The following is a 27,216-nucleotide window of genomic DNA, read 5'->3' as shown; positions in this document are numbered from 1 at the left end:
ATGTTACAAATAGTGTAGTAGCAATGTAAATAAAGCAATGATAGGAATGATCGTAGATATACTACGTCCATGGTGATACGAATTAAATGTAGAGGGTCGTAAATCACATAAAGGTAGTAAATGCATACCATGGATGCATACTATACGATAGTAATTTTATTTTTGGAATCTGGCAATTTATTCTATAAATGAAATGACGCAGGACGCTTCAAATAATTTAAATGGCAACTTTAACTGTCACACATTCACCGGGTGTGGTGCGGCTGCGTGAAGCAAGTTCCTGGCTTTACTTTTTCGTATGAATTCAGTAATGGAACCGCGTAACGAACTTGTTGTTAATTTCTAAAAGAAACTTATAAACAATACTTTTAATGTAATAAATTTATTATAGTGTGAATAGTGTTATAAGCATTTCGTGTTTCTTGTTTAAAACAAAACAAAGCCAACCGTTTCCATGGGCGTTAACTTCGGTTAAAAATAAGTAAGTTATTGAATTAATATTAAGGTTAATCTTGTCTTAGATTTTATAAATGTGACCTGTTTATAGTTAAGCTAATGAAAACCTTTGTTATGCTTCTATTGCGTGTGAGTTTATACATGTTTCCGAGTAAGAAAAGGTTGATGACAAACAGTAAACAAAACGTTTATGAAGTTACCACCTTTGTTGAAATCACGATTCTACAAGTAAATAACTTATAAATAAAATAATTAATAAATCTAATAAAATAAATGCAGTTCGTTCAAAATTCTTTGATTACAATCAGAGTGCAGATTTATTTATTATTTCAAACAATAATAATTTACCCACAGGTATAAGACTGAAGAATGAATCTTATATACATAGCTCCTTTACTGATATTGCAAACATGCGCCGGGCAGGACTATGCAACACCAACATACAACACAGATTACAACCAACCCAACCCAACAAATGACTACCTCAATACTAATGACCCTAGATATGATAATCCGTATGACCCAAATCGGAGGTTCCAAAATCGTAACCAGTATGACAATCCCTATGCAACGGATAAAAGATATAATCAGTATGATAATCGTAATAGTGTAAATCAAAATGTATATGCATCTGAGAATACCCCTCGACCAGTCTGGGATTCGAATATAAATTTTCCACCATTCAAAGCTGGTGAATTGGAACATGACAGTGTTATTATTAATGAGGCGTAAGTACATTTTGTAATCTATACTAATATTATAAAGCTGAAGAGTTTGTTTGTTTGTATGAACGTGCTAATCTCGGGAACTACTGGTCCGATTTGAAAATTCAGTGTTAAATAGCCCATTTATCACAGAAGGTTATAGGCTATATATCATCACACTACAACCAACAGGAGTGGAGCCACGGGGGTGAAACCGCGCAGCTAGTAGATTATAAGAACTAGGACAGAGATGTATGTGCATTGTGCATTATAAAAATAATTATCATATACCTGATTAAGTATTCGATGGAGCAGGGCACATGTTTAACATATTTTATTAGCAAACAATAGATTTAAATTATATTTAATTAGCTCTGGACTAGTATCTCCATTAGTATGGACTTTGGTTTATATACATTCAATAAGTGATTGAACAAAACTAGCATAAATTATGAAAGCTATGTGGTGATATTCCTAGCCTAAGTTTAAATTCCGATACTGCACCATAAACTAGACAAGACCAATTTGATATAGTTTGGAAGAAGTAGTATAGCCGTAGTGAAGCCACTAGCAAAGTATTTTATTAAACTTTCAATATAAAATACCTTTATTAAGAATTATTAATATTTAACCTCTTTTATAATAAGCTCAAGAAATGTGGGTTAGGCTAGTTAGCTAAATATATTTTAAATCAGGCATTATTTTCGTTAAAGAAATGAATATATGTATAACAATGTTTATTTTTAAACTATGTACCTAAAATCCTTCCTCTTTTCAGTACATATTTTATAGTAGCATCAAAAATGGTCCGTCCAGGTCAAATATATAAAATTTCGGCAAATATACTGAAAGCAAGATTGCAGATGACAATAAGAGCTTCTATTTCATGTAATGGAGTGGAAATGGCTCATGTTGTTGAGAAAGTGAAAGAGGGGGTACCTGAGATTCTGAATATGAGGGTAAGTTACGTATTAAATTTTACACTATACATATTAATATAATAAAGATTTGTAGTATTGTCTGTGACAAATAAAGTCAAAAACCACTTTATTAAATTAATAAAATTAATTGAAAATATCCAAGTTCAAATATTTGATAAGTTACTAACAGGACTTTAATTTGTACACTTGCTCAGATACCGCCAACATCTGTACCCGGCGACTACAAGTTGCGTGTAGAAGGCCTCTACTTGGACGATCCCTTTGGTGGAACGGCATTCGCCAATGAGACTCAGCTTGACTTCTCACAGAGGTTCATGACTATATTCATTCAGATGGACAAACCAGTTTATATGCAGGGACAGACAGGTATGTAATGACTATTTTACTTAATGTAGGAAATACTTATTTGTATAAAAAGTCAAGCAAACTGAATAAAAAAATTTAACATTAATTGTAAGTACAATTTGAATACTAATACAAAATTTTGTGATTTAATATATTCGCAAGAATCCTATTGCTTGTTTGCATTGAATTAAATAGTTAATTATATTTGCCGGCCTAAAGCACGTGTTGCACAATGTAAATTTTCTTTATAGTATATATGTATATGCATTTCAGAAGTTTCAATTGATTTCCTAATCATTCAAAATGAATATAAATTAATTAAATATTCTCAGAAATGTTTATTTTTACGAAAATATGTTCTCGAAATTTTTTTCCACCTAAATAAGTTACAATTGAAAAATGTTTTAATGATTTTCAGGGTATAGAATTTTTCATTCCCATTACAAAAGTATAGCTTTCCTATTCCTTCCTTGCAGTGCGATTCCGAGTGATTCCAATCAACACAGAATTAAAAGCATTTGGTAGATCCATAGATGTCTTCATCTTGGATCCCAATGGACGAATCATGAAAAGATGGCTCTCCCGACAGGTAAAGTATTATCTTATAACCCGATCAAATGTACTCTTAACTTTCAATTTTTCTATGTATTTTCTTTATATATGATTTTCATGGGTATCATGTAAGTCTGAATCAAAAAAAAGTGATAATTTAAAAGACACAAATCAAAGTCTTGTCTTAGTTTTCCAACAACCGGTATTTAGATCAAATTCACAACAAAGAAGAAATAAAACATTAAAGTGTCATTTTTCGAGACGTTCATACGTTACGAGACGTAGGGTCTTGATTCAAAACATAAAACTTGATTCTACCAAGAAACAAAGGCGATACTCGATATTCCCATTAAAACAGACATGCTTATACACAGTAACAAGTTACGTAAATAATCAGATTAAGAGCTTAAAGCCCATTAACACAAGTTTACAAGTGCTTTCACGGATGGAAGGATTTCGATTGTGGCAATGCAATAAAGAGTTTTATTGTTACAATTGGGTATTTGAATAAAAAAAAATTTTGTGCTAAATGGAAAGATTATATATTAGTTTTATAACAAAACTATTTTTTTAATCTTTTTTTTGCAATAATTCAAAAGTTATTTCAAAATAAAAATTAGTCTTTGAATCCAGTACCGAAGACACACCGACAACTCCCGAAGCGTCACCCGGACGCGTGTGACGTCATAATGTTAGTTTTCACTCATTGCAGTTGATAGAAAAACGTATACCTACAACTGTAACATTTTGACGTCACATCAATGGTGACCAGTCATGGCGCGTTTATAGTCACGTGATTTTAATTTAAATTTCATCAATTTTTAATTGCTTATAATTAATTGAAAAAAAAAATTTTTTTTAGTTTTCTGCATTAAATATCGATATAATTAATAATAAAGTTTTAAAATACATAAAAAAATCAATATTTTTTATTATTCTAATACCCAATTTATGTGTGCTAATAATATATTGATGGTATACAGACGATTAGTTCCCACTTCGAACTTTCTTTTGATCTTTGGCAAGTTTTGTTTTGTACTTTTGTCTCAATCAATTAATATTGATAACACAGAACACTATAATATTATGTTATCATAATATAAATTGATTAAAATTGTTTTATACCCCAAAATAAAGTAATCCTTTTTCATATCAAGTAAATTTTATGTTAAAACATCAAAATAATGTAATGCCAACAAACTGGACAGTTCTTACAAAATTCTACGGATTTTTTATAATAATGCCATTCCACAGAGTAACTTCGGCACAGTGAGCCTCCAATACCAGATGTCTGAACAGCCGCAGTTCGGCGAGTGGCGCGTGCGTGTAGAGGCGCTGGGTCAGACGGAGGAGGCCCAGTTCCTTGTCGAGGAGTACTATCAGACTAGGTTTGAGGTGAGTTGGAAGATACGTAAAAAAAAATCATGTTATAGAATTTTATTTTAATGAAACTAGACATATTTCTCTAGTATAGCTTTTTAAACATTTTTTGCTTTGTAAATATGTATCGACTGTCCTTTTACAAAACTATTTTCCATCACTGTGTTAGTATAATAAGAAAAATATCTGAATTGATTGAACACACTTGAATTATTACTTGCAATTACTTAATAAATAAAATTTTGCACGCAAAAATTCCGCATTACACGCAATTGAACATAACACTCGCAGCGTGACGTCATCACAGAAGCGCGCGATTGAATGCGGAAGCAAATGAAAGCGGTGAAACTTTATAATTTTAACTTTGATGTATTGATGACCAATATTGAAAAAAATTACACTCACAATAACAGTCCAAAGTAAAACTCTGTCTATTCGTGTATTGGGCAGAGTTTAGTAAATATGTTGTCGTATAAACAACTAGATTGTGTTTATACGACAACATATTTACTAAACTCTTCATTGGCCATCAGCATTAAAATGTTCCGTATACCAGGTGAACATAACGATGCCGGCGTTCTTCTTCAACACGGACGCGTACATCCACGGGCGCGTGATGGCGAACTACACGTCGGGCGCGCCCGTGCGCGGCAACCTCACGCTGCGCGCCACGCTGCGCCCCGTGCCGCAGCACCGCCCGCGGGACCCGCGCCTCGACCGGGATCCCTTCGCGAGGGGTGAGTACGGGGACCGGGCCTGGGATCCGGGATCCGTGGGACCTTGTGATGATCTATTCAAATCATTAAATTACGGGATACGAGGGGTACTTGGGATCCACGATCCGTAGGACCTGTGGGATGCTTTCGAATAATTTTTATTTACATACTTGCTAATTATGATACTAATTGACTGTTCTATTAAGATATAAAGAATATGTATTGATAAGTATAAAATCACTTAATGAAGTTCATCAAATTGCATAAAAAAACGAAGAAAGAGGAAATATAAAATAATAAAAAGCCTACTTAAAAACTATGCAACAAAAATAATAAGCTTAAAAAAAAGATTTGGTTCGCGAGATGTTATATTTTAAAATTTAAAATTTACTGAAATTTATTTTTGTTTGATTATTTCTTTTACTAATCTCATTTATGTATATGTGACGGTAACACTGTAAAAACTATTAGATTTTACATGAAATCCGACTCGCGATATAACACACTATCAAAAAATTACTCGCAATTGAAAACTGTCCAAAAAATCCATTTCCCCCACAGCCCGACCGAATTACAACCCGTATCTCTACAACGAGAGCGCATACCAGCCCTTCGAGTACGGCCAAGAGGAGTACAACCAGCGCAACATGAACTATAGACCGGGGCAACCGAACCAAATTGACCATCCCGATTGGTGGTACGATCCGCAGAAGGTGGTGACGAGGATGTTTAATTTTGTGAGTATATTTTGCCAGATTTTGTGTTAAAGCAAAAAAAATCCGAAACTAATTTCTTTGCCCTAACACAAAATCTGGCAATCATAAAAACAAAATACAAGTTTTGTTGTTGTTATATTTTTGTGAAAAATCGAAAATAATTTTATTAACTTTTTAAATCACGTACGAAAAATGTCAATGTTCAAATATTTTATCCTTTTTTTTATTTAAGTACGAGTTTATAAATGTTAGAATTATTTTAGCTTGAAATTGAAAACAAAATCCCTCAATTTACTAACTTATTTAATATGCAAATAACTGCATTTAAAACTATGAAATCACAAAATTTTCTTAACAAAAAATGTGTATTAGCTATCTAAAAAAACTCTTAAACAACCGAAATTATTTTTCATTGTCACAGGACGAAAAGTACCCATTCTGGATGCCAAAGCCCGACCCTATTGATTTCGCGAACAACGGCAACAACCTGAACTACAATACCTACACCACTTCACCTTCATACAATTATTATAACACAAAGGGATATGATCAGCTGCCGTATTTGAGATTTGTAAGTAATTTTTTTTCTTTATCACTACATAGTATAAAACAAAGTTGCTTTCTCTGTCCCTATGTCCCTTTGTATGCTTAAATCTTTAAAACTACGCAACGGATTTTGATGCGGTTTTTTTTTTAATAGACAGAAAGGTTTTAGTATGTAATTTATTAGGTTTTAGACAAAGCGGGCGAAGCCGCGGGCTGAAAGCTAGTTCAATATATACTTTGAATAAATTATAATTGGTAGTTACACTTTCATATTAATTGTTTTACCAAAAAGTACATTGTTAAGTTTAAAGACATTGTATTCATTTTCTATTACATCATCTCATCAATTACAATTCAAAAAATAAAGCAGTACCAAATTACTATTAGCTAGCTATTTATTACTCCTTATTGGAGTAGCTTATTAATTTTTTACATATTTAAAAATTGCGTAAAAAACAATGCTTATTATTAAAAATATCCTTATAATTTTCTACAGTTCAACGGCACATACGACTTCAAGTACCCAATGTCTGAATTGGCTCAACTTGTGCCATCTCTAGATGGAGTGGAAGTGATCATCACAGCCTCCATTGGTGATCCGTTCCTTGATGACGTTATAGAGGCTTATAGTATAGCGAGGATATATAATTCTTCACTCTCTGTGACCTTCCTCGGTGGGGAGCTGCAGGTGTTCAAGCCGAGCATGCCGTTTGATGTTTATGTGAGTACTTTTTTGTTATTTAAATTTATATTTAGTTAAAACTATTGAAGGAATTGAGGCAGTTATAATTGACGCTTTGTGAATAGCAATAAAATTAATTGTGACAGTGTTATGCATAAGTATCATTTGTAATTAAAGCTAAAAACGAAAATATTGTTATTTATTTATTTATTTATTTATTCAAATTAAATACACACAACAGGCCACGATCTTGCCGGGTCCATAGGCGCCACATCAATTTTACGAGCAGATCGCAACCCAACAAAATGTGTACAATTACAATACTACAATGGGATACAGCTTAAAGTTATCTAAAGCGTATTACAATAATTTCATATTTAAAAATCCAATAATTCAATATTACATATAAAAGAAAGACAATAAAAATAATGGTTACATTACACAATACATTAACAACAAAACTAGGACATCATTTCAAGATTCGACAGACATGTTCTTTGAATATGTTTATTCGATGATCAAATATATCAAAATCGGGGAATCTTGTGGATAAATCATTGTACAAACGGCAGAAACGAGATATAGGGTTATAAAAAGAGGTATTATTCCTGGTTAAAGGTAAAGAAAAAGTTTTGTTAGTCCGGAAGCGAAATGAAGCATTAAAATTAACAGTAGACAGCAGTGACGGAGAGTGGATAGATGAGTGAACGATTTTATGGAGTGTTATGAGTTCTAGCCTCTGTCGACGCTTTTCCAACGAGACAATATTAAATTTCTCAAGAAGACTTTCGTAGCTAGATCCACTTCGACCGATGTGGTAACGAAGAGAAACCAGCCTTAAGCAACGCTTCTGAAGTCGTTCAATGCGTTTGATGTGAATTGTATAGTGCGGTGACCATATGACACAGTTAAATTCTAGGATTGAACGAATCAGGGTTTCAAATAAATGTAAAAGACTAGATGGTGTTTTAAAACCCTTCGTGATCCTTGAGATAAACCCAAGGAGACGAGAGCTTCTATTGATAATATCATCGAAATGAATTCTAAAAGACAATTTATCGTCAAAGTAAACACCGAGATCTTTAATAACGGAAACACGAGGAAGAACCTGACTGTTAAAACTGTAATTAAAATTTAGTTTGTTAAACTTTCGCGTAAAGCTTATAACAGCACATTTATTAACGTTCAGGGTCATTTGGTTAAGTTCACACCATTTCGCTATAGAATCTAGGTCATTTTGTAGTATATAAGCATCTTGAATATTGGCCACAGTGGAGAATACCTTTAAGTCGTCAGCATACATAAGAGATTGGCATTTTAAGTTGTCGATGAGGTCATTGATAAATACGATAAAGAGTAAGGGTCCGAGATGGGACCCTTGCGGGACGCCAGAAGGTATTAGAACAGGTGAGGATAATGAGCCATTAAGAGCAACAAGCTGACTACGGTTGGACAGGTAAGAAGTAATCCATCGGAGTAAATTACCATGTATTCCCCAAGCACTTAGTTTATTACAAAGTATAATGTGGTTTACTCTATCGAAAGCCTTGGAAAAATCGGTATAGATAGCGTCCACTTGTTGTCTTTTTTCAAAGGCAGAGCATAAATATGAGTGGTAAGTCAGGAGATTTGTAGTTGTCGAGCGTTGTCTTATAAATCCGTGTTGATTGGGAGAAATCAAGGGAAGGAGATGAAAATACAGTGTATCGTAGACTACTGCTTCAAATAATTTAGCCAGGCAAGATAGTATGCTAATCGGTCGGTAATTCTCACAGCTCGATTTGTCACCAGACTTCAAAATGGGTATTATGTGAGCCGTTTTCCATACCCTAGGAAATGTACCAGTCTTCAGGGATTGATTAAACATGATCGTTAATGGAATCGCCAATTCCTTGCAACAATTTTTTATAAAGAGGGGTGGTATTCCATCTGGTCCTGCTCCTTTACGCACATCAAGTTTTCGAATTGTTGTAATAATCTTCTGCTTACTGACTGCGATGTTGTTGAGTACAGAGTTGCTTAAAGATGCAGAGATTGTATTATCGGTAAATGATGAAGTGGAGGATTGCGCGCCTTGATAAACAGAATTAAAATAATTAGAAAACAACTCACATATCCCCCTACTATCAGAACATGCCAGATCACCATACTTCATCGTCTTAGGAATTGAGGACTTGGAAGATTTCTTATCATTAACGTACCGCCAAAAACATTTAATATTATCCTGCAAGGCACTTTCAATTGAGGAGATAAAGTTATTATAAGATTTAGAAATAAGCAATTTACTGCGACGACGTAATAGAGAGTATGTATCGTAATCGCGTGGATTTTTAAACTTTTTAAATTTTTTGTGAAACTTTAATTTTTCACGAACACATCGTTTCAATGCAGGCGTAAACCATAAGGGAAATTCATCGGTACTTTTGGATGTTAAAGGGCATGTATCGTGAATGATTTTATTTAATATGCCGTAAAATATATCGACGTTGACGTCAATATCCTTGGAACAAAGCACGTTGTTCCATTCAATTTGAGAAACTTCATACCGAGCACGCGAGAAATTACACTTATTAAAATTGGGACGCTTAGGTTGTTTGAAGCGGGGTAATGGGCAGTGATTAACTGTATAATTTACAGTAACTGACAATGCTGGATGGTGGCGGTCAACTCGGCTTATGGGGTCTGCATTATTTACTGAAACACTAGTTATTGTTGATAAGACTAAGTCAAGATAACGATTATTAATGTTCTTAATATGATTAAATTGGTAAAAATTGCAAAGATTAATAGTTTCTAAGAGAAGGTTAGCTTTTTGATCCCGTGGATTAGAAGGTAATAGTGAGAAATTATCGGAGCTTTTCAGCCAATCAATATTGGTAGTATTAAAGTCACCAAGGCATATAAATTCGTCAGTATTATCAGATTGAAGAACTATATTATGAATAGATTGATAAAAACTTTTGATATAGGGTAAAGATAAATCTGGTGGTAAGTAACATAAACATAAATGTATACGCCTATTACTTATAATCATCATTTGATGACTTTTACTTTTTTTTAGAAAGTCTTTCACTGGACAATTTTTAATGAATAATATGTAAAATTAAAATAAATTACGTATAGATAATAAAATAAAATAATAAATTTTTCCAAGCGTCATTTTATATTAGTTTCTTCATCTTCTTATAGGGTAATGTTTTTATATTTTAATTCGTATTTTATAATACAGATGGTAGTAGCATACCACGACGGTTCAAAGCTGCCCGCATGGCAGGCGGCGGGCATTTCCCTGGTAGTGACCGCGCAGTTGGAGGGGAGGGGCGGAGGCCTGGAGCCCTTGCGGCCCACGCTCGTGCCCGGACATGATGCTGTGTGGCATTTGAAGATTGATCTGTATAAACTTTTACGTGAGTATCACCATTGTTATAATGCAAAGTTTACTAAAATTTTTTCGTTTATTGATTAGTTTTGATCTATATTTTAACACGTCTTGTAATACAAGATAATACTATTATCGTGAATATATTTTCAAAATGAGTAAACTTCTCCATTTTATGTCTATCATTCAGTGTATTTGTAATTCTTTCACTTGTAAATCATTGAACCAGTGAAAGAAAAATGCAGAAATGATTTACTCAAGCTTAAGAAATGCAAAAACATGATTTGGTTAAAAAAATTGCTCGTTCAATAGAGATTTGAAATTTGAATACAGTAATCAAACTGACATATTCGAAAAGTCCGTTAAATATAAATTTGTATTTTTTTATGCAAGTAGCATAAATGTGATTGATTTGTTTTGCCTAAATAAGCCTTTTAAAATAAATGTTTTAGTTTTCTTTCTAACGTAAATTCTATTTCTAGATCTGGAGAAAGACCCGAACTACCGCGAGACCCTAGACGGAATTACAGGCGTGCGTCTCAATGCACAACTCGCAGACGCGCGCGGAGGTCGGGCAAGTGCTGACGTGCATTTGGTTGCACATTACTCGCCCAACCATCATCATATACGAGTGTCCACTAGTACTACTAACGCGAGGGTGAGTGGATTTATTAAATTTTTTTAATACATGGAAAAAAGCGCGATTCTGTTTGCGAAATTTTGCTATACCAATGTCCCAATCATATGATGTCTTATGATGAGCATAAAAGATGCTATGATGATGGTAAATTTCATTAAAATTTTAGACTAACTTAAACTAAAAAATTTCAACCTTTTGACGTTAGGTAAAAACGATATAGTGAATATATAGTAATTGTATTTAATATGACAATTCAAAATGAGAATAGCTTCAGTTAATAAAGTGAAACATAAAAACTAATAATTTTCATTCAATTTAAACTATTATACGCTATACTAAAATCTATTGTTGCAGGTTGGTGAATACATAATATTCCATGTACAGAGCAACTTCTACATGGAGACATTCAGCTATGTTGTCATGTCTAAAGGGATCATACTCACTAGCGGCCAGGAGAATATGCAGGTGTGTTTGTGGTTTAGTGCCAAATATTTTTGTGCGATTTGACTATATATTTTTAGTTCGTTTGTTTCTTTCTTTCTCCCTTTATCAACAGTAACGGAGTCACGCGGGTAAAACCGCGTAGCGCAGCTAGTATTGTATATTTGTCTTGAATGAAAGCTTTTATTGCAAAAATATTACAAGAATATTTACAAGTCCACTTTCCTCGATCATTCCCCATAATGTGTCCTATTCGATATTTGTCCTACTAACGAAAAATTACGAATATAATATAAATATGTACATCTATATGTACGCACCGGAATGTGGGTCGACCATTAAAACGGTGGGCTGATGATATAATATACGTCGCAGGAAAAGACTGGATAAAGACAGGCAAGGACAGAGAGTTATGGAAAAGGATGGAGGAGGCCTTTACCCAAATAGGGGTCGAAATCTCTTAGATAATACTAACACTAATTATAAGTTACCTTAATTTTAAGTAACTATTTACTAACAAAATTGTATATTAGGTATGTAATAAATGAGATTTCGAATAAATGGCTTATATATTTATTTATATGTACTTACACAGGAGGGTGTCCGCACGTTCGCAGTGGCTCTGTCAGCTGAGATGTCGCCCGTCGCCACCGTGGTGGTGTGGGCGGCGCAGAGACGGGCTGTAGTGCTGGCCGACTCGCTTACCTTCCCTGTTAATGGCATATCTAGGAACAATGTGAGTATACACATATTGACATATAGTACACATGTACACACACAGGTTTAGCCCGTCCGATTAGGGCCCTTCTGGCCTCCTCCACTCAAGCGACAGTCCAAGCCGAGGTTCGAGATCCCCGTCAAGGGGGGACGCCCTTGCGCATGTCGCTACCAGGGTGACTTCAGTTCACCCCCGCGTCCGCGTTAAAATGTAGAAGCCCTTCTGGCTAACATTGAGAGACACCACACAAAATAAAAAAAAAAAAAAAACACAGGTTTAAAAAAACACATTCATATTATAATAGCAACACATGCTTACACACATACATATTACATACACGTTGTACAATATATTATAAAATAGCAGCATATACATGCACGCACACGCATAGATAAACACAACGCAGTTGTATATGTACGTGCGTATTGGTACGCATGCACACGCACACGTAGGTAAACAAACGCACGTATGTACACGCATATAGATACACACTTGCGTGCAAGTACGCACGCCTACACGCACGTGTATACATCGGCTTAGGTATATATGCTTTGTGTTTCGACACATGAGCATAACAAATATGCACATTTTACTTATGAATTACGCACTCAAAATATAATATGTCCACTTACGCATACGTAAAATATTAAATTACATTTAAAACTCATTTTTAACGCATAACAAATGTTATGCAAATTGATAGATAACTCATAATAATATTGTGTGTATACCAGTTCACAGTGTCGATAAACAACCGCAAGCACCGCACGGGCGAGCGCGTGGAGGTGGCGATCTACGGCGAGCCCGGCGCGTACGTGGGGCTCTCCGGGATAGACGCCGTGTTCTACACCATGCAGGCGGGCAACGAGCTCACATACGCTAAGGTATAAACATATATTTATCTGTTTGTTTGTTTGAACGCACAAACTTCAGGAAATACTGGTCCGATTTGAAGAATTCTTTCGGTGTTCGATAGCTCATTTATCGAGGAAGGTTATAGGCTGGTTATAGGGTGGTAAAGGTTATAGGTTATATCATCACGCTAAGACCAACAGGAGCGGAGCACTGCGGGTAAAACCGCCAAGCACAGCTAGTGTAAGCAATACTGAAAAAAATTGCAATACATAAGGGCCATGTAAATCCCACGGGTTTGACAATTTTCGCGAAGACAGGACAACGTCTGTCGGGTCAGCTAGTGAAATTATAAAATTGTTGTTTTCATTTAGAACTACCACAACATTATTCTTATTACACACTAGCTGCTCCGCGCGGTTTCACCCGTGGCTCCACTCCTGTTGGCCGTAGCGTGATAATAATATATAGCCACGCTACGCTAGGAATGTTATAACCTTTCTCGATAAATGGGCTATCTAACACCGAAATAATTTTTCAAATCGAACCAGTAGTTCCCGAGATTAGCTCGTTCAAACAAACAAACAAACTTCAGCTTTATAATATTGAGTATAGATTATTTAACATATTATTATTATTACCAGGTGATATCAAAGATGTCTCAATTCGATGAAGCCACGAACGGCACGTTCGCGTACACGTGGCGCTCGCACTTTGGTGATGCGGATGAGCTGGTCTACTTCCCGTCTACTAGCTTCGGGATAGACGCTAATCGAACTTTTGAGTGAGTTCCTATTATATTTTTCTTTTTAATTATTATTAATTTGTTCATACTGTTTTAAAAAGTACGTCTGCTTCATTGTTCGCGTTAGCTACTGAACGGATTTGCCCGCAGGTGGTAAATGTCGAATAAAAGTAGGATTATGAAGTGGATTGATTTATTACAGCTTTGAGTACACATTACTAATCTTTGTTTCGAGATTGTAAGGACATCTTTTTTCCAAATTTTTAGTTTTATTTAATTACACATTATTTTGTGTAAATTAATAAAACTAAACTGTTTAAATTATTATATCTTTATTTATTAATATCTCAATACGATTCTACAGATACGCCGGTCTAGTGGTGTTCAGTGACGTCGCAGTAACCCGTCGGCACACAAACTGCAACCTAACACTCGGTTTCGCCGAATGTCTCGACGGCAACTGCTATCCCGTGGAGAAACATTGTGATGGAGTCACCGACTGCGCGGATAGGACGGACGAGTCGCATTGTGAGTGTTGCTATGGCAACGGTTGTTTGCTATGGTGATGGAATGCGTTGCTATGGCAACGGATATAGGGCTGTCCGTTGGTGCTAGAGTGATGAATGTATGATGTGTTGTTAGTGTTACCAACTTTTAATTTGAATATGAAAAAAGTGTACATCTTAAATTTAATCATTTTTTTTTCTTATTTAAATTCACTCTATGTACGCGAACTAAATACATAAATAAAATCAACAAGCACCAGTTCTTAGTTCGAATTGTGTCTGTGCGTGACATGCGTGCTTAAATCCGTACATCATTCTAAATTTGAATTGTATCCGTGTGTGCCAAGATCTGTCTAACGTTCCAAATTCAAATGTGTCTCGCCCGCAGGCCCGCGCGACACGTCGTACGAGCTGAGCCACTTCCGCAAGTTCCGGTTCAGCCGCGTGCAGCGGCAGTACGACAACGTGTGGATGTGGCGCGACGTGAACATCGGGCCGCACGGCCGCTACGTGTTCACGCTGGACGTGCCGCAGGTGCCCGCGCACTGGACCGTGTCCGCGTTCAGCATGTCGCCCGCGCTGGGGCTCGGCATGCTGCCCGCGCCGTGCACTGTGAGTGGGGGGTGGGGGGGAACAGGGGCACTGTTTTTTATATAGGCAAAGGCGAACGGGCAAGTGGACTCGGTTCTACAGCGTATAGACATCTACAGACGTGTCCGGAGATGTGATGCCCATAAATTCTATAAATAAACAAAAAAAAACGTGTTAGTTACACAAATCATAGCTCCAAAACAGCAGAACTTTATTGAATTTGTCTCCTTTAATATGTTTAAAAATTTCTAAAATTCCATGCATATCACCTTATCTGCTTATAATCTTGCGATTGATAGCACGTCTTTGATATATTTTTTCGAAAAACTTCCAAAAAGTATGCTCGCTAGTTCGCTCTATTTCCAGTACATCGGCGTGCTGCCGTTCTTCATCAAGGTGGAAGGGCCGGAGCAGTGCCGGCAGGGCGAGCAGCTGGGCCTGCGCGTGGCCGTGTTCAACTACCAGCAGCAGGACATCGAGGCGGTCGTCGTGCTGGAGGCCTCGCCGCACTACAAGTTCGTGCACGTGGAGGAGCACGGCATTGTGAGTGAAACCATTTGTTATCATGCTTGTGAAGTTTCATTTTTTCATTCCGTTTTGGCTCTGTGTGGCGTGTTGTCCCTTTCTATCTTAACCCATTGAGCCCGGAGCGGCCCGATCGGGCAATAGATTTTCTATTGTGTCTGTGATTCCGGGGGCTGAGTTATTAAACAAATCCTCTTTGTTTTACTAAGTTTCTCCGCCTTAATTGTGCAACTTGTGAGTGTTCTTGAACTTAAATGAATGATTGAATATAAATATTCTTATTATTAATATCTGACCTAATAAGTTATACTTGTTTAATAACACAAAAGTGAAAGAGATGATTGAAAATACGTGGCGATACATGACCATTAACAGATTGATTGTCACTTTGATTTTTTATATATCCTGTTAAAATTTAGTTCTACTTTATTTCTAAGTAATCACATATCACATGAAATTGACTACCTATTTACTAATAATTCAATTGTACCCAGGTCCGCTCCTACAACCCGCGCACGTCGTTCGGCGAGCACCAGTTCTTCGTGTACATATACGCGGGCGACGCGGCCACAGTGCACATCCCCGTGGTGCCGGCCACACTCGGGGAGATACACGTGCACATACACGCGACCACACTGCACGGCGTGCACAGAGCTACTAAGACGATACGCGTTGAGGTAAGTGTATAAAAGAGGTTAGAGCATATAAAAGAGGTTAGAATGGCAATAATTCGTTCCAAGTCCGCGCAAATCCGCTTACGCACATATTTGCAATTTCAAATCTAGCCAATCATAGCGCCGCGCGATCACGCGATTTAAAATGGAACGAATCATATGCATGATGATGATATGAGCAGTGCTCATATCCTTGGTGCGTCTGCCCCGCCTACAATGCCTTTCTAATCTCTTTTATATGTTCTGTGGTGTATATACAGGGCTTTTTAAGTGGGATATCAAAAAATTAAAAAAGGTAGCGTGCCAGAAGTGAAACATCTTTGCCAAGATTCGGAGATATCAAAATCGACGTCTTACTCCGTGACGTGATGGTATTGGCATATTGAAATTATACTCTCAACACGCTTAGAAGTTTAACTTCAAAAAATAAAGTTTACGTGAGCGTACATAAGACCAAGATACACAAGCGCTGCTAAGATTTTAAAAAGCGTTATGTTTATTTTGTTTTATCTGTTCTGTGATATTATGGTGCACTGCAAGAATTAAACTCTCGCTTCGTGATTTTATTTAAATACAATAAAACATGTAATTCAACACTTTCAAGAATATTTAATTTCCTTTCAGAGATAAAAAACTCGTATTCGAAACTTAAATTTACCTTATCTAAATATGGTGTTAAATTTTCACCAATTACTATAAAAATACCCTATTTGTTACACTACATAAAAAAATAATATAAAATAAATCTTTTCCCCCCAGGCGGACGGTCTCCCTCAATACCGGCATCAGTCTGTCCTACTCGACCTCTCGAACCGCGCGTACGTGTTCCAATACATGCACGTGAACGTCACGGAAACACCAATCATTCCATATGAAGTGGACAGATATTATGTCTTCGGGTCGAATAAAGCGACGATTTCGATTGTGGGTGATGTGGTTGGACCCCTGTTTCCGACTATGCCGGTGAATGCGACCAGTTTGTTGGATCTGCCGATGGTTAGTGTTTTATTGTTTTTGTTTTGTGATACATGTATAGTTAAAATTGGGTTAAGTTGAGAAACAAAGAACATCTCTTAGAAATAAAGCTCTATGAGGGAAATTTTTACTTTTGTAAAATTATTACCATGCAAAAATAAAAAGATTTCCCTTTATAAATTTGGTAAAGTTAAAAAAATAATATAAGAATTAGTAGACAAACTTATACCATGTTTATGTAAGCTAAAATTGCTTACTAACATACTATCATAATTGTCTTTTCATATTTTTCTATCTATACTTTGTTCTATTTACTGTATTTGGCAATGATTCAGTCATTTTCTCCTCCCACACCCGCAGGAGTCAGGCGAGCAGAACATGTTCAGTTTCGCCGCGAACATGTACCTAACGCTGTACATGCGTCTCATCAACCAACGCAACCGCACGCTCGAGCGAGATGCGTTCGCGCACATGAACGTGCTGTATCAGAGGCAGATGTCGTACATGAAGCCGGACGGGTCTTTCTCATTGTTTAGGAGTGATTGGTAAGTAGTAACGTACCTGAAAACCGACAAAAAAGAAAAAGAAATGTCGCAAACCACTTCTCGTTTAAATGATGTCAATCCGTTCACATGAATGTGCCGTACGTTTCATTCTCACTGTTTAAAAGCGATTGATCCAAGATTGATCGATTAAAATGGAATAAAAGGATGTTGTCTTTGGTTGGCTAATAAAAAAAAAGAATAGCGTGATCCTGGTAAACAGGTTTGAAAAAGGAATAATCGAATGTTCTTTTTTAAAACTTGGCTGGTTGTAAAAAAAGTATCAGAAATGAATGGCGCGAAATTACAACTTTTTAAATGACGACGCGTTCATGCACATGAACGTGGATGATTTTTTTTTTATAATTTTGTAACTCTAATATTAAATGAATGCAGAAATACTTATAAGTATGTAATTATTAGTATTTTCTAGGGTTTGATTTTACGCGAGTATTATACATTTAGAAATTAAAGACTTTTTAACGGATTTTAAACGCGATTTATTCATTCTATTATTTTCCCGACGTTTCGAACACTTTACAGCGAGCGTGGTCACGGGGAGACTGAGATGTTGTACGTCTTGATGGTCATTCAAAAATTGTTATTTGTGAACTACCTCCACCTATTCCTCCGTAGTTGGTATCTGGAGTATTTTTCCGGATGTTGGCAGTATTGGCTGATCGTGTCTTCTAGTCTTTTGGTACGTTTGACATGGGATTTTAAATTCTTAATAACAGGATCCCAGGTGTTAGAAAGTTTCAAACCATCTTCTCTATTGAAATTTGGATGTTTTTTAATTTCAATAGCCTCGCGCACAAGTCTTGGAAAAAATTTATTTTCTCTGGCAAGGATTTGTGGTTGGTCAAATCTTATGAAGTGGTTGTTGTCCAGTGTGTGTTCACATACCGCAGACTTCTTGTGACGCCGATGCTTGATATCCGCAATGTGCTCCTTCAGTCGGTTAGCAATGCTTCTTTTTGTTTGGCCGATGTATGAGAGACCACAGTCACAGTCTAACTTGTACACGCCTGCATCTTGTAGAGGAATATTACTTTTAATTGGTCTCAAGAATTGGTTTATCTTCTTATGCGGCTTATATATAGTTTTAATTGAAGCTCGTCTTAGGATTCTTCCAATTCTGTCAGTAACTCCCTTCACATATGGTAGGTAGGCCGGTTGTCTTTCAACTGTGTGTGGCTTCGTTCGACTCCTGTGATGCTGTGGAGGCGCCTGCAGCTTGTTGTTACGTAGTACTCGCTTGACATGCTGCAGTTCCCCGCTGAGGTGGGCAGCATCACAGAGGTGGCGGGCTCTCTGAAACAAAGATTTACCGACAGAAGCTAGTTGGCAAGGGTGGTGGTGAGATTCACCATTGAGGTACCTATCAGTATGAGTGACTTTCCTATACACTGTATGGTTGAGCATGCCATCCCGTCCCCTCATTATTAAAATGTCAAGAAAGGCTAGACGGTTGTTAGTTTCTAACTCCATAGTAAATTGGATGTTTTTATGTATGGAGTTAAGATGTTCTAAAAATGCAGGTATATGTTCAGTAGGGAGTATTGTGAAGGTGTCATCTACATAGCGTTTATACAGTCTCTGTTTGACTGGTGCTGTGGCCAAGGCTCTCTCCTCGAAGTCTTCCATAAAAATATCAGCGACAACGGGTGATACTGGAGAGCCCATGGCCACCCCATCAACCTGCATGTAAAATTCACCATTCCACAATAAATAGCCAGATGTTAGGCAATGTTCTAAGATCTCTGCATATTCTAATGGCATATTGTGTTCACCTAACCTTTTCTTAACAATATTGATGCAATCAGTCACCGGGAGATTAGTAAAAAGAGACTGCACATCAAAGCTAACCATAGTTTCATTGTTTGCGATATTTAGGTCTTTTAATATCTCAACAAAATGGTATGAGTCCTTAACATAAGCACTGGTGTTACCTCTGAGGGGAGCGAGCACCCTAGACATGTGTTGTGATAGTTTTTGAGTGGGTGTATCAATTTGACTCACAATAGGTCTTAATGGAGTATTAGTTTTGTGTATTTTAGGTAAGCCATACATCTTAGGAGGTTTCACGCAAGATGGAATAAGATACTTAGTGTCAAGATTTAATGTCGTTTTGTGTTTATTTATAAGGTCAGTTGTTTGTTTCATTACCTTATTTGTTGGGTCCTTGTCGACTTTTTTGTAGGTGTTTTCGTCCGACAGTATTTCCGACATTTTGTTGTTGTAATCTGACGTATCCATTATAACCGTTGCGTTTCCTTTGTCAGCTCGGAGTACTATTATATCTTCATTCTTTCGCAGGTGTTTTAAAGCGATAGACTCAGAGCGAGAGATGTTAGGTTTCGGCGGTTTGCAAGTGCGTAGTACACAAGATATGTCTTGCCGAATCGCCTCCGCGTCTTCTTTAAGAATGTTGTTTTTGAATAAAGTATCCTCCACATGACTTATTATTTCTTCGCAAGGTATTTTTTGCGGCGCAGGAGCAAAGTTTAAACCTCTATTCAGTACCTCAATAGTTTTGTTATCAAGAATTTGTTTTGACAGATTGACAACTGTTGTCACTTGAGGTTGACATTCAGTGACGTTTGGATACTCAGATGACATTGAGTTATTCTTCTTGGCCAGTAATTTTTCAAATTTTTGCTTTTGTTTATCCGTGCATGATTTGAATTTACTATGTGCACGATTATCTAAGATGTTCAAGCACAGCTGCCAATCTGTATCTAATGCCAATCTGTATGTAATCTCAGTCTCCCCGTGACCACGCTCGCTGTAAAGTGTTCGAAACGTCGGGAAAATAATAGAATGAATAAATCGCGTTTAAAATCCGTTAAAAAGTCTTTAATTTCTATATGTAATTATTTTTTATTAGGAACCAATCTGCATCAAGTGTTTGGCTGACGTCCTTCTGCGCTAAAATCTTCCAAGATGCATCTTTCAACGAATGGGAGAACTACATTTACATTGATCCTAATGTAAGTTAATTACTTAATTTTTTTAATTTAATAAAATAATTAATAGATTATTGTGCTTTAAAAATTTAAAATATGTATAAGTAGCCCTTCAAGGTTACAGGTTATGTGTATTATTTTTATGTCCATTTATAATTTTACTAACCTAATATCTCCGTTATAATATTACTTGATTTTTGAAGTGGCTCTATCACGTTCATTGGACCTGTCTGCTGTTGTTAATCTGCTAAAATCCCCAATATTCATTTAGCTAAAAGTATTTATATGTGTGTACAGGGTGCCTCTTTCACGTACAATCGTCAGCGTCTCCTGTAATTGCTCTAATTATTTCCCAAATATTAATTTAGTTAAACACTATATATTCAGGTGATATCTATGGCGGTGTCGTGGGTGTTGGAGCACCAGACCCCGGAGGGTGCGTTCTACGAGGTGACGTGGCTGCCGGACCGCAACGCTAATGCAACTATAGACGTGCCGAAGGACAGCCAGCTGTATAGGGAGGCGGGTGCACAGTTACGGGGGAGAGAGGTGAGAATACAATAGACACGCGTTATTCCAACAGTCGTTTTGCAAGGCCTTGTCGAAGTATCGAATTTCTCAGATTATAGGGTGCCTAGATATCCACACACCGGATAGAACACCGGGACTATGGGAATAGTCGGGGTGTTTTTGCGCAAGAGTATCTTGTAATTCGACAAATTACGGGTCTTATTATAAGATAAGATGTTATAGGTACATCGTGTTCCATTGTGTATTTTGGAATTAAAACAATATCTTCGAGTAGAGCACAATAGTGTTGGTACGTTTTTTTACTAGTTGTATACTGTTAAATCATGCTTGATCGACGTAAAAATTGTCAAAAAAAAATAGGGATGCAATTATAGACAGGATTATAAGGGGCGACGGATAGGCCAGGGGCCGGTGTAACGAGAGTCCACTGTATAAAAAATAGGAGTTTATTTTGCTTAGAATTTATATCGTTCAGGAATAATGTAACTTTCAACTGGTGAAAAAATTTATATGTGGTAGGATTTTTGAAAAATAAGCAAACTATGTTTTAGATTGTATCACATGATTTGTAATGCTTCAGATACATATCACGTGGTTTTATTGTTGCAGGTGAACAACTCAATAATATTGGAGCGGAATATATCGTTGACTGCGCAAGTCGTTATAACACTGGAATCTGTCAAGAATCTCAAGGATATAGGCGTCAGAGAGGTATGTTTTACTTTTGGGTTCACTAAATTGATTATTTTTTTTGTGTGTGCGTCATGCATACAAAGTTTGATAATTATTAGTTTGTTTTTTATATGTTTTTATTTTATAATAGAACATGTTGTGTGGTCATTGTGAATTTTAGAACTTTTTTATATGAAAGCATTCTTATTCAAATAAAAAAATACGTGTGGCACTCGGGGTCTGCCGCGGTAAAGCTACTGCATAGCATGCCTTCAAGCCACACCTCCGTGCCTGTCGGAGTGGGGAGCGTGAGGTTTTTCGTTACGCAATTTCTGGATTTGGTCCCCGCGCTCTAGGCCCGCGATAGAAGCTATGCAATAGCTTAAAATAAAATTTATTTTGTGTGTTTATGTGTGTGCACAAATAAACACAAATGACATCGCAAGGTTCTGTTAATTGCGTGTGTGTGCGTGTGTGTGTCTGTGATCATTATGTATAATGAGACGCTCGCGGGCGCGCGTTTATGTGTGCGTGCGTCCATTTGTGCGTGCGTCTGTTGCGTACGTGCGTGTGGGCGTGTGTCCGTGCTAGCATGTGTGTGTTGTATTGTTTATAACCGTGTGTGCGTGTGCAGGGTCTGTCGGCGCGCGTGGCGACGGCGCAGCAGCGCGGCGTGGCGTGGCTGGAGCGGCACCTGCGGCTGCTGGGCGAGTGGGCGGCGCCCTACGCGCTGGCGCTCACCGCCTACGCGCTCGCCTGCGCCAAGGCGCCCAGCGCCGAGCACGCCTACCGGCTGCTCAAGCGGCGCCAGCGGGCCGAAGGTACACACGGTGTTCCACTAGCGGTCTACACTGAACCAGTCAATATCCTTATTGACGGTTATTAAGGTTATTGACTAAGGGCGTCGGTTAATATCCTTATTGAATGATTTTTATATTTATATTTTTTAGACTTTTAGTCAATGACCTTAATAACCGTCAATAAGGATATTGACTGGTTCAGGTTTTGACTGTAACATATTATACAGGGTGTTCCACAATGGTTCTGTATACAGGTTGTCACATTGGCGGTGTATTATGCCCGAAGGGACATACAGTTTTACATAATATACTTATTGCGTAAAAAATACTTAACAAAACGACGTCAAAAATTATTTGTTAAATTTATCTTTAAATTCCATGTTGTCATCCCTAACATCGCGCAGCTGGCATATATCGATTCGCTTATAAAATAAACATAATATAAGACATAAACTTAAGCCTTTGTCACTTCTGCCATTCACTCTCGTTTTAATTACCTCCACAACACGAAATTCAAAAGATCAAACTTTTTTTTATCCCATACTGGCATAATTTCTAACATGTATTTTATATGTTCCAAAGGTGGTCTAATATACTGGGGTCAAGAACCAGTGCCAGCGCCGCCATACAAAATGGAAAATCAAAAGCCTTTCCTCTTACCGCGACTACCTTACAAATATGACTCGAACAACATTGCTACAACTGCGTACGCGCTTCTTGCTTGTATGGATCATCAGGTGAGTGAAATTAAAGCAAATCTGTTATAAATTATTAAGTCAAAACTGAAAAACAACTTCTTTACCAGTTTTATAAATAATATATGTGGGAATAGGATAAAATATTAAGATGTATTTCATGATTACTAGTTTTATTTTTAGTCTGTGTTTGTCTATTATTTAATCTGTGGACATGTTATCTGTAGACTGTAGATTTTTGGTTGTCTATGACTTGACTTTGTGTTTTTTGGTACGATGTAATGGAGGATTGTTAAAATGTATTTTTGATATGTAACCGGTGTCTGGGAAATAAATCGATTGGGCGAATTTGGCTTTTCATTTACACCATCCCCACATAATTTGGGGGTTCGTCCGGGATACGGGATGGTGGAATAAAGAAAAAACAGACGAAGACTATGATGCCGGTGATTTAACCTGATTAAGAATTTACGAATTACGAACGAAGACTAAGATTTAAAGAAGCTTATGATTATACGATTACGACTTGAAGACTATAAAACTTTTTATTTACATTATTCAACATGCCGCCGAAACGAGTAAAAGATGATGATGATTGTGGTGAACCATCGCCGCGTATTTCCTTCAATGACTTAGAGAAATCAATGACGCCATTTTCGGGTGATGATGCCTATGGCATCGAAACATTCGTAAAAGATTTTGAAGATATTTCCTCTTTAATGCAATGGGGCGAAATAGAAAAACTCATATTTTCGAAGCGGCTTCTCGCGGGAACCGCCAAGCTATTTTTACGTTCACTAAGTGGGACCACCACGTGGGATACACTTAAGTCTGAGCTCCGTGAGGAATTTGGTAAGAAGTTGAACAGTGCAACTGTTCACAAGAGACTTTCAACTCGCCGGATGAAGATGAATGAGACTCATCAGCAATATTTTTTACATATGAAGGAACTTGCAGTACTTGGGAATGTTGAAGATGAAGCCCTGATGGAATATGTCATCGACGGTATTAAAGACAGTGAGTCCAACAAAAATATTTTATATGGCGCTTGTAACATTAAAGAATTCAGAAAGAAATTAGACATTTATTCAGAAATTAAGAAAAAATCATATTCACCTAATAAGATTCAAAGTAATTCAGTATCAAAGTCCATTGGCATGAAAATTCAAAAAACACTACGAGTAAAGAGATGTTTCAATTGTGGAGATTTAGATCATGAGTCGCCTAATTGTACTAAAGGCATTAAATGTTTTAAATGCAACTTGTTTGGCCATAAATCAACTGAATGTTCTAAAAGTATAAAAAAGAGTTTGGAAATTATGTCAACTAAAAATAATATTGATGTGAGACCTTTCAAGAAGCTGAAAATAAATAATATTGATGTAGAAGCCCTGATTGATACCAGAAGCGATGCTAATTTAATAATTATGTCTTATTTTAGGAAGATTCAAGGTGAAAAATTGTTATCTTATAGTTCAGGAACAACAGAAACTTTAACTGGAATAGCTGAAAAGGAAATTTATACAAAAGGATCTTTCACAGCAAAAATTGAAATTGATGATTGTTATTTTGAAACTTTATTTTATGTTGTTGATGATGGCGCTATCCCTGTCAACATTATATTAGGAAATCCTGTACTGAAAGAAGTAGAAATCAATTTTAAATCTGGAACTATCACTGCAACAAGAATATTACACCTTACAATGCTAGAGAATGAAAATGAAGATATCACAAATATTGAAAACAAAGAATATAAGAATAAAATACAGAATATTATAAAAGAATATAACCCCAAAAGATGTACTAAAGAATCAAATGTAAAACTTAAAATATTATTAACCGATGATGTACCAGTTTATCAGAATCCACGACGATTGTCACCTTTGGAGCTTAACATTGTTGACAAACAGATTAAAGAATGGCTTGATGAAGGAATAATAAAAACAAGTAAGTCTGATTATGCTAGTCCAATTGTGCTTGCAAAAAAGAAGAATGGAATGTTATGGAAGATTAAGGATGGAAATAAATTAATGGTTGTACCTAAGAAAATGCAAAATGAAATTATAAGAAAACATCATGAAAACGGACATTTTGGTTGTGTTAAAACTGAGGAATTAATAAATAGAAATTATTATATGGAGAATTTAAAAGAAAAGATTAAAACAAACATTGATAATTGCGTGGAATGTATACTTAATTCAAATAAAAGAGGAAAGAAGGAAGGATTTCTACATGTAATAGATAAAGGTGATTTACCATTGTCTACTTACCATATTGATCATCTACGACTGTTGACTCATCTGGGACAGATGATTCTGCAGGATGACCGTGTGGGAATAGGATAAAATATTAAGATGTATTTCATGATTACTAGTTTTATTTTTAGTCTGTGTTTGTCTATTATTTAATCTGTGGACATGTTATCTGTAGACTGTAGATTTTTGGTTGTCTATGACTTGACTTTGTGTTTTTTGGTACGATGTAATGGAGGATTGTTAAAATGTATTTTTGATATGTAACCGGTGTCTGGGAAATAAATCGATTGGGCGAATTTGGCTTTTTATTTACACCATCCCCACATATATAGCAAAGGTCTCAGCAGGCAGCCTTGGTGAACACCAATAGACGCTGCAAGCATTATAGAAGTTAATAAGTAGATTTTTTCAATCTGTTTAATTTTCCTACGGTGAACTATATGTTTATTTAATAATATATGTAATAGGATCTTATTTTTTTAGGACAACAATGAAGCAATCGTTATGTGGCTGAACTCTCAAAGGCTCAAGGAAGGAGGATGGGCGTCTACTCAGGTGAGATTTCTTAAACTTTGATAAGAATTTTGTTTATACATTTTTTATTGGAAAGTATATAAATGTCGTGGCCATATCGTAGATTTGCTCATTTCATGAAATGGCCAATTTAGTTTGGCCAGATCGTTAAATCGTTAACGTTTCACGATTTGGTCATCCACATTTATTATTTATTTATTATTTATTTATCTAACCTAATCTATATTTTATACGATCTGACCAAATGTCGATGACCAAATCGTGAAACGTTGACGATTTAACGATCTGATCAAACTATGTTGGCCATTTCATGAAATGAGCAAATCTACGATATGGCCACGACATAACCATGAAAAAGATTGCTATTGCAATATGAATATTTTTAAGAAACTTTATTTACTCGGAAATGTTTAATTCTTATTACTGGAGCAAAATTTTAATAAAATAACCCATTATTAAATGCTTATTTATCCTGAGAATTTTGATATCTTCGAATTTTTCCAAAGAAGTTTCACTTCCGACACGTTTGCTCGGCACAAACGCTCTTTTTTTATTTATTTTTTTAATTATATTTTATCCGTACAGGACACGTACATAGCCCTGCGCGCGCTGATCGAGTACACGAACCGCAAGCGGCTGCGCGACGTGAGCGCGCTCAGCGTGAGCGTGGACGCGGTCGCGCTCAACGGCTCCACGCGCTCGCTGCGGGTGGACAACCACAACCTGGCCGTCATGCAGAGCATTGAGGTGCGTACACAGCGTGGCGTGGCGTGGCGTGAGCGTGGCGTGAGCGTGAGCGTGAGCGTGGCGTGGCGTGAGCGTGGCGTGAGCGTGGCGTGGCGTGAGCGTGGCGTGGCGTGAGCGTGAGCGTGGACGAGATTTTTAAGCTATTGCATAGCTTCTATCGCGGGCCTTGAGCGCGGGGACCGAATCGAGAAATTCCGTAACGAAAAAACCTCACGCTCCCCACTCCGACGGGCGGAGGTGTGGCTTGAAGGCATAGCATGTAATAGCTTTACCGCGGCAGTCCCCGAGTGACACACGTCTTTTTTTTTTAATTTTCGACACAGACGACGCGTCCATAAGAAAACAGTTGCGAGTTAACTGCTACTGGTTCTATGTATTAATAAAAAG

General features: G+C 36.7%; 3 protein-coding genes across 3 annotated transcripts in view; 2 read left to right on the top strand and 1 right to left on the bottom strand.

Annotated features, from left to right (window-relative positions):
* The first annotated feature begins 244 nt into the window (after positions 1 to 244).
* Positions 245 to 27,216, top strand: part of LOC123699227 (CD109 antigen) — a 33,750-nt gene continuing 6,778 nt past the window's right edge. Inside the window, exons 1-29 of the mRNA XM_045646132.1 lie at positions 245 to 481; positions 811 to 1,184; positions 1,939 to 2,119; positions 2,296 to 2,467; positions 2,923 to 3,035; positions 4,253 to 4,393; positions 4,935 to 5,115; positions 5,656 to 5,831; positions 6,232 to 6,381; positions 6,853 to 7,077; positions 10,268 to 10,445; positions 10,900 to 11,075; positions 11,412 to 11,522; positions 12,094 to 12,234; positions 12,951 to 13,100; positions 13,713 to 13,852; positions 14,178 to 14,341; positions 14,708 to 14,931; positions 15,277 to 15,453; positions 15,930 to 16,112; positions 16,869 to 17,105; positions 17,445 to 17,629; positions 20,517 to 20,619; positions 20,983 to 21,144; positions 21,736 to 21,837; positions 22,433 to 22,619; positions 23,181 to 23,335; positions 26,032 to 26,103; positions 26,668 to 26,829. Coding sequence (XP_045502088.1) covers positions 826 to 1,184; positions 1,939 to 2,119; positions 2,296 to 2,467; positions 2,923 to 3,035; positions 4,253 to 4,393; positions 4,935 to 5,115; positions 5,656 to 5,831; positions 6,232 to 6,381; positions 6,853 to 7,077; positions 10,268 to 10,445; positions 10,900 to 11,075; positions 11,412 to 11,522; positions 12,094 to 12,234; positions 12,951 to 13,100; positions 13,713 to 13,852; positions 14,178 to 14,341; positions 14,708 to 14,931; positions 15,277 to 15,453; positions 15,930 to 16,112; positions 16,869 to 17,105; positions 17,445 to 17,629; positions 20,517 to 20,619; positions 20,983 to 21,144; positions 21,736 to 21,837; positions 22,433 to 22,619; positions 23,181 to 23,335; positions 26,032 to 26,103; positions 26,668 to 26,829 — 4,707 coding nt within the window. The 5' untranslated portion in view covers positions 245 to 481; positions 811 to 825. The remainder of the gene's footprint in view (positions 482 to 810; positions 1,185 to 1,938; positions 2,120 to 2,295; positions 2,468 to 2,922; positions 3,036 to 4,252; positions 4,394 to 4,934; positions 5,116 to 5,655; positions 5,832 to 6,231; positions 6,382 to 6,852; positions 7,078 to 10,267; positions 10,446 to 10,899; positions 11,076 to 11,411; positions 11,523 to 12,093; positions 12,235 to 12,950; positions 13,101 to 13,712; positions 13,853 to 14,177; positions 14,342 to 14,707; positions 14,932 to 15,276; positions 15,454 to 15,929; positions 16,113 to 16,868; positions 17,106 to 17,444; positions 17,630 to 20,516; positions 20,620 to 20,982; positions 21,145 to 21,735; positions 21,838 to 22,432; positions 22,620 to 23,180; positions 23,336 to 26,031; positions 26,104 to 26,667; positions 26,830 to 27,216) is intronic.
* LOC123699228 lies at positions 18,119 to 20,193 on the bottom strand. Its single transcript, XM_045646133.1, has one exon. The coding sequence runs from the start codon at positions 19,883 to 19,885 to the stop codon at positions 18,239 to 18,241; it is 1,647 nt and encodes a 548-aa protein (XP_045502089.1). The 5' UTR covers positions 19,886 to 20,193; the 3' UTR covers positions 18,119 to 18,238.
* LOC123699232 lies at positions 23,613 to 25,660 on the top strand. The gene is made up of 2 exons (XM_045646138.1): positions 23,613 to 24,310; positions 24,735 to 25,660. Exons 1-2 carry the CDS (start codon positions 23,857 to 23,859, stop codon positions 24,788 to 24,790), a joined length of 510 nt encoding a protein of 169 aa, XP_045502094.1. The 5' UTR covers positions 23,613 to 23,856; the 3' UTR covers positions 24,791 to 25,660.

This window comes from Colias croceus, chromosome 17 (genome assembly GCF_905220415.1).
Source record: "Colias croceus chromosome 17, ilColCroc2.1".
NCBI lineage: Eukaryota > Metazoa > Arthropoda > Insecta > Lepidoptera > Pieridae > Colias > Colias croceus.
This window is presented reverse-complemented; position numbering and strand designations above follow the sequence as displayed.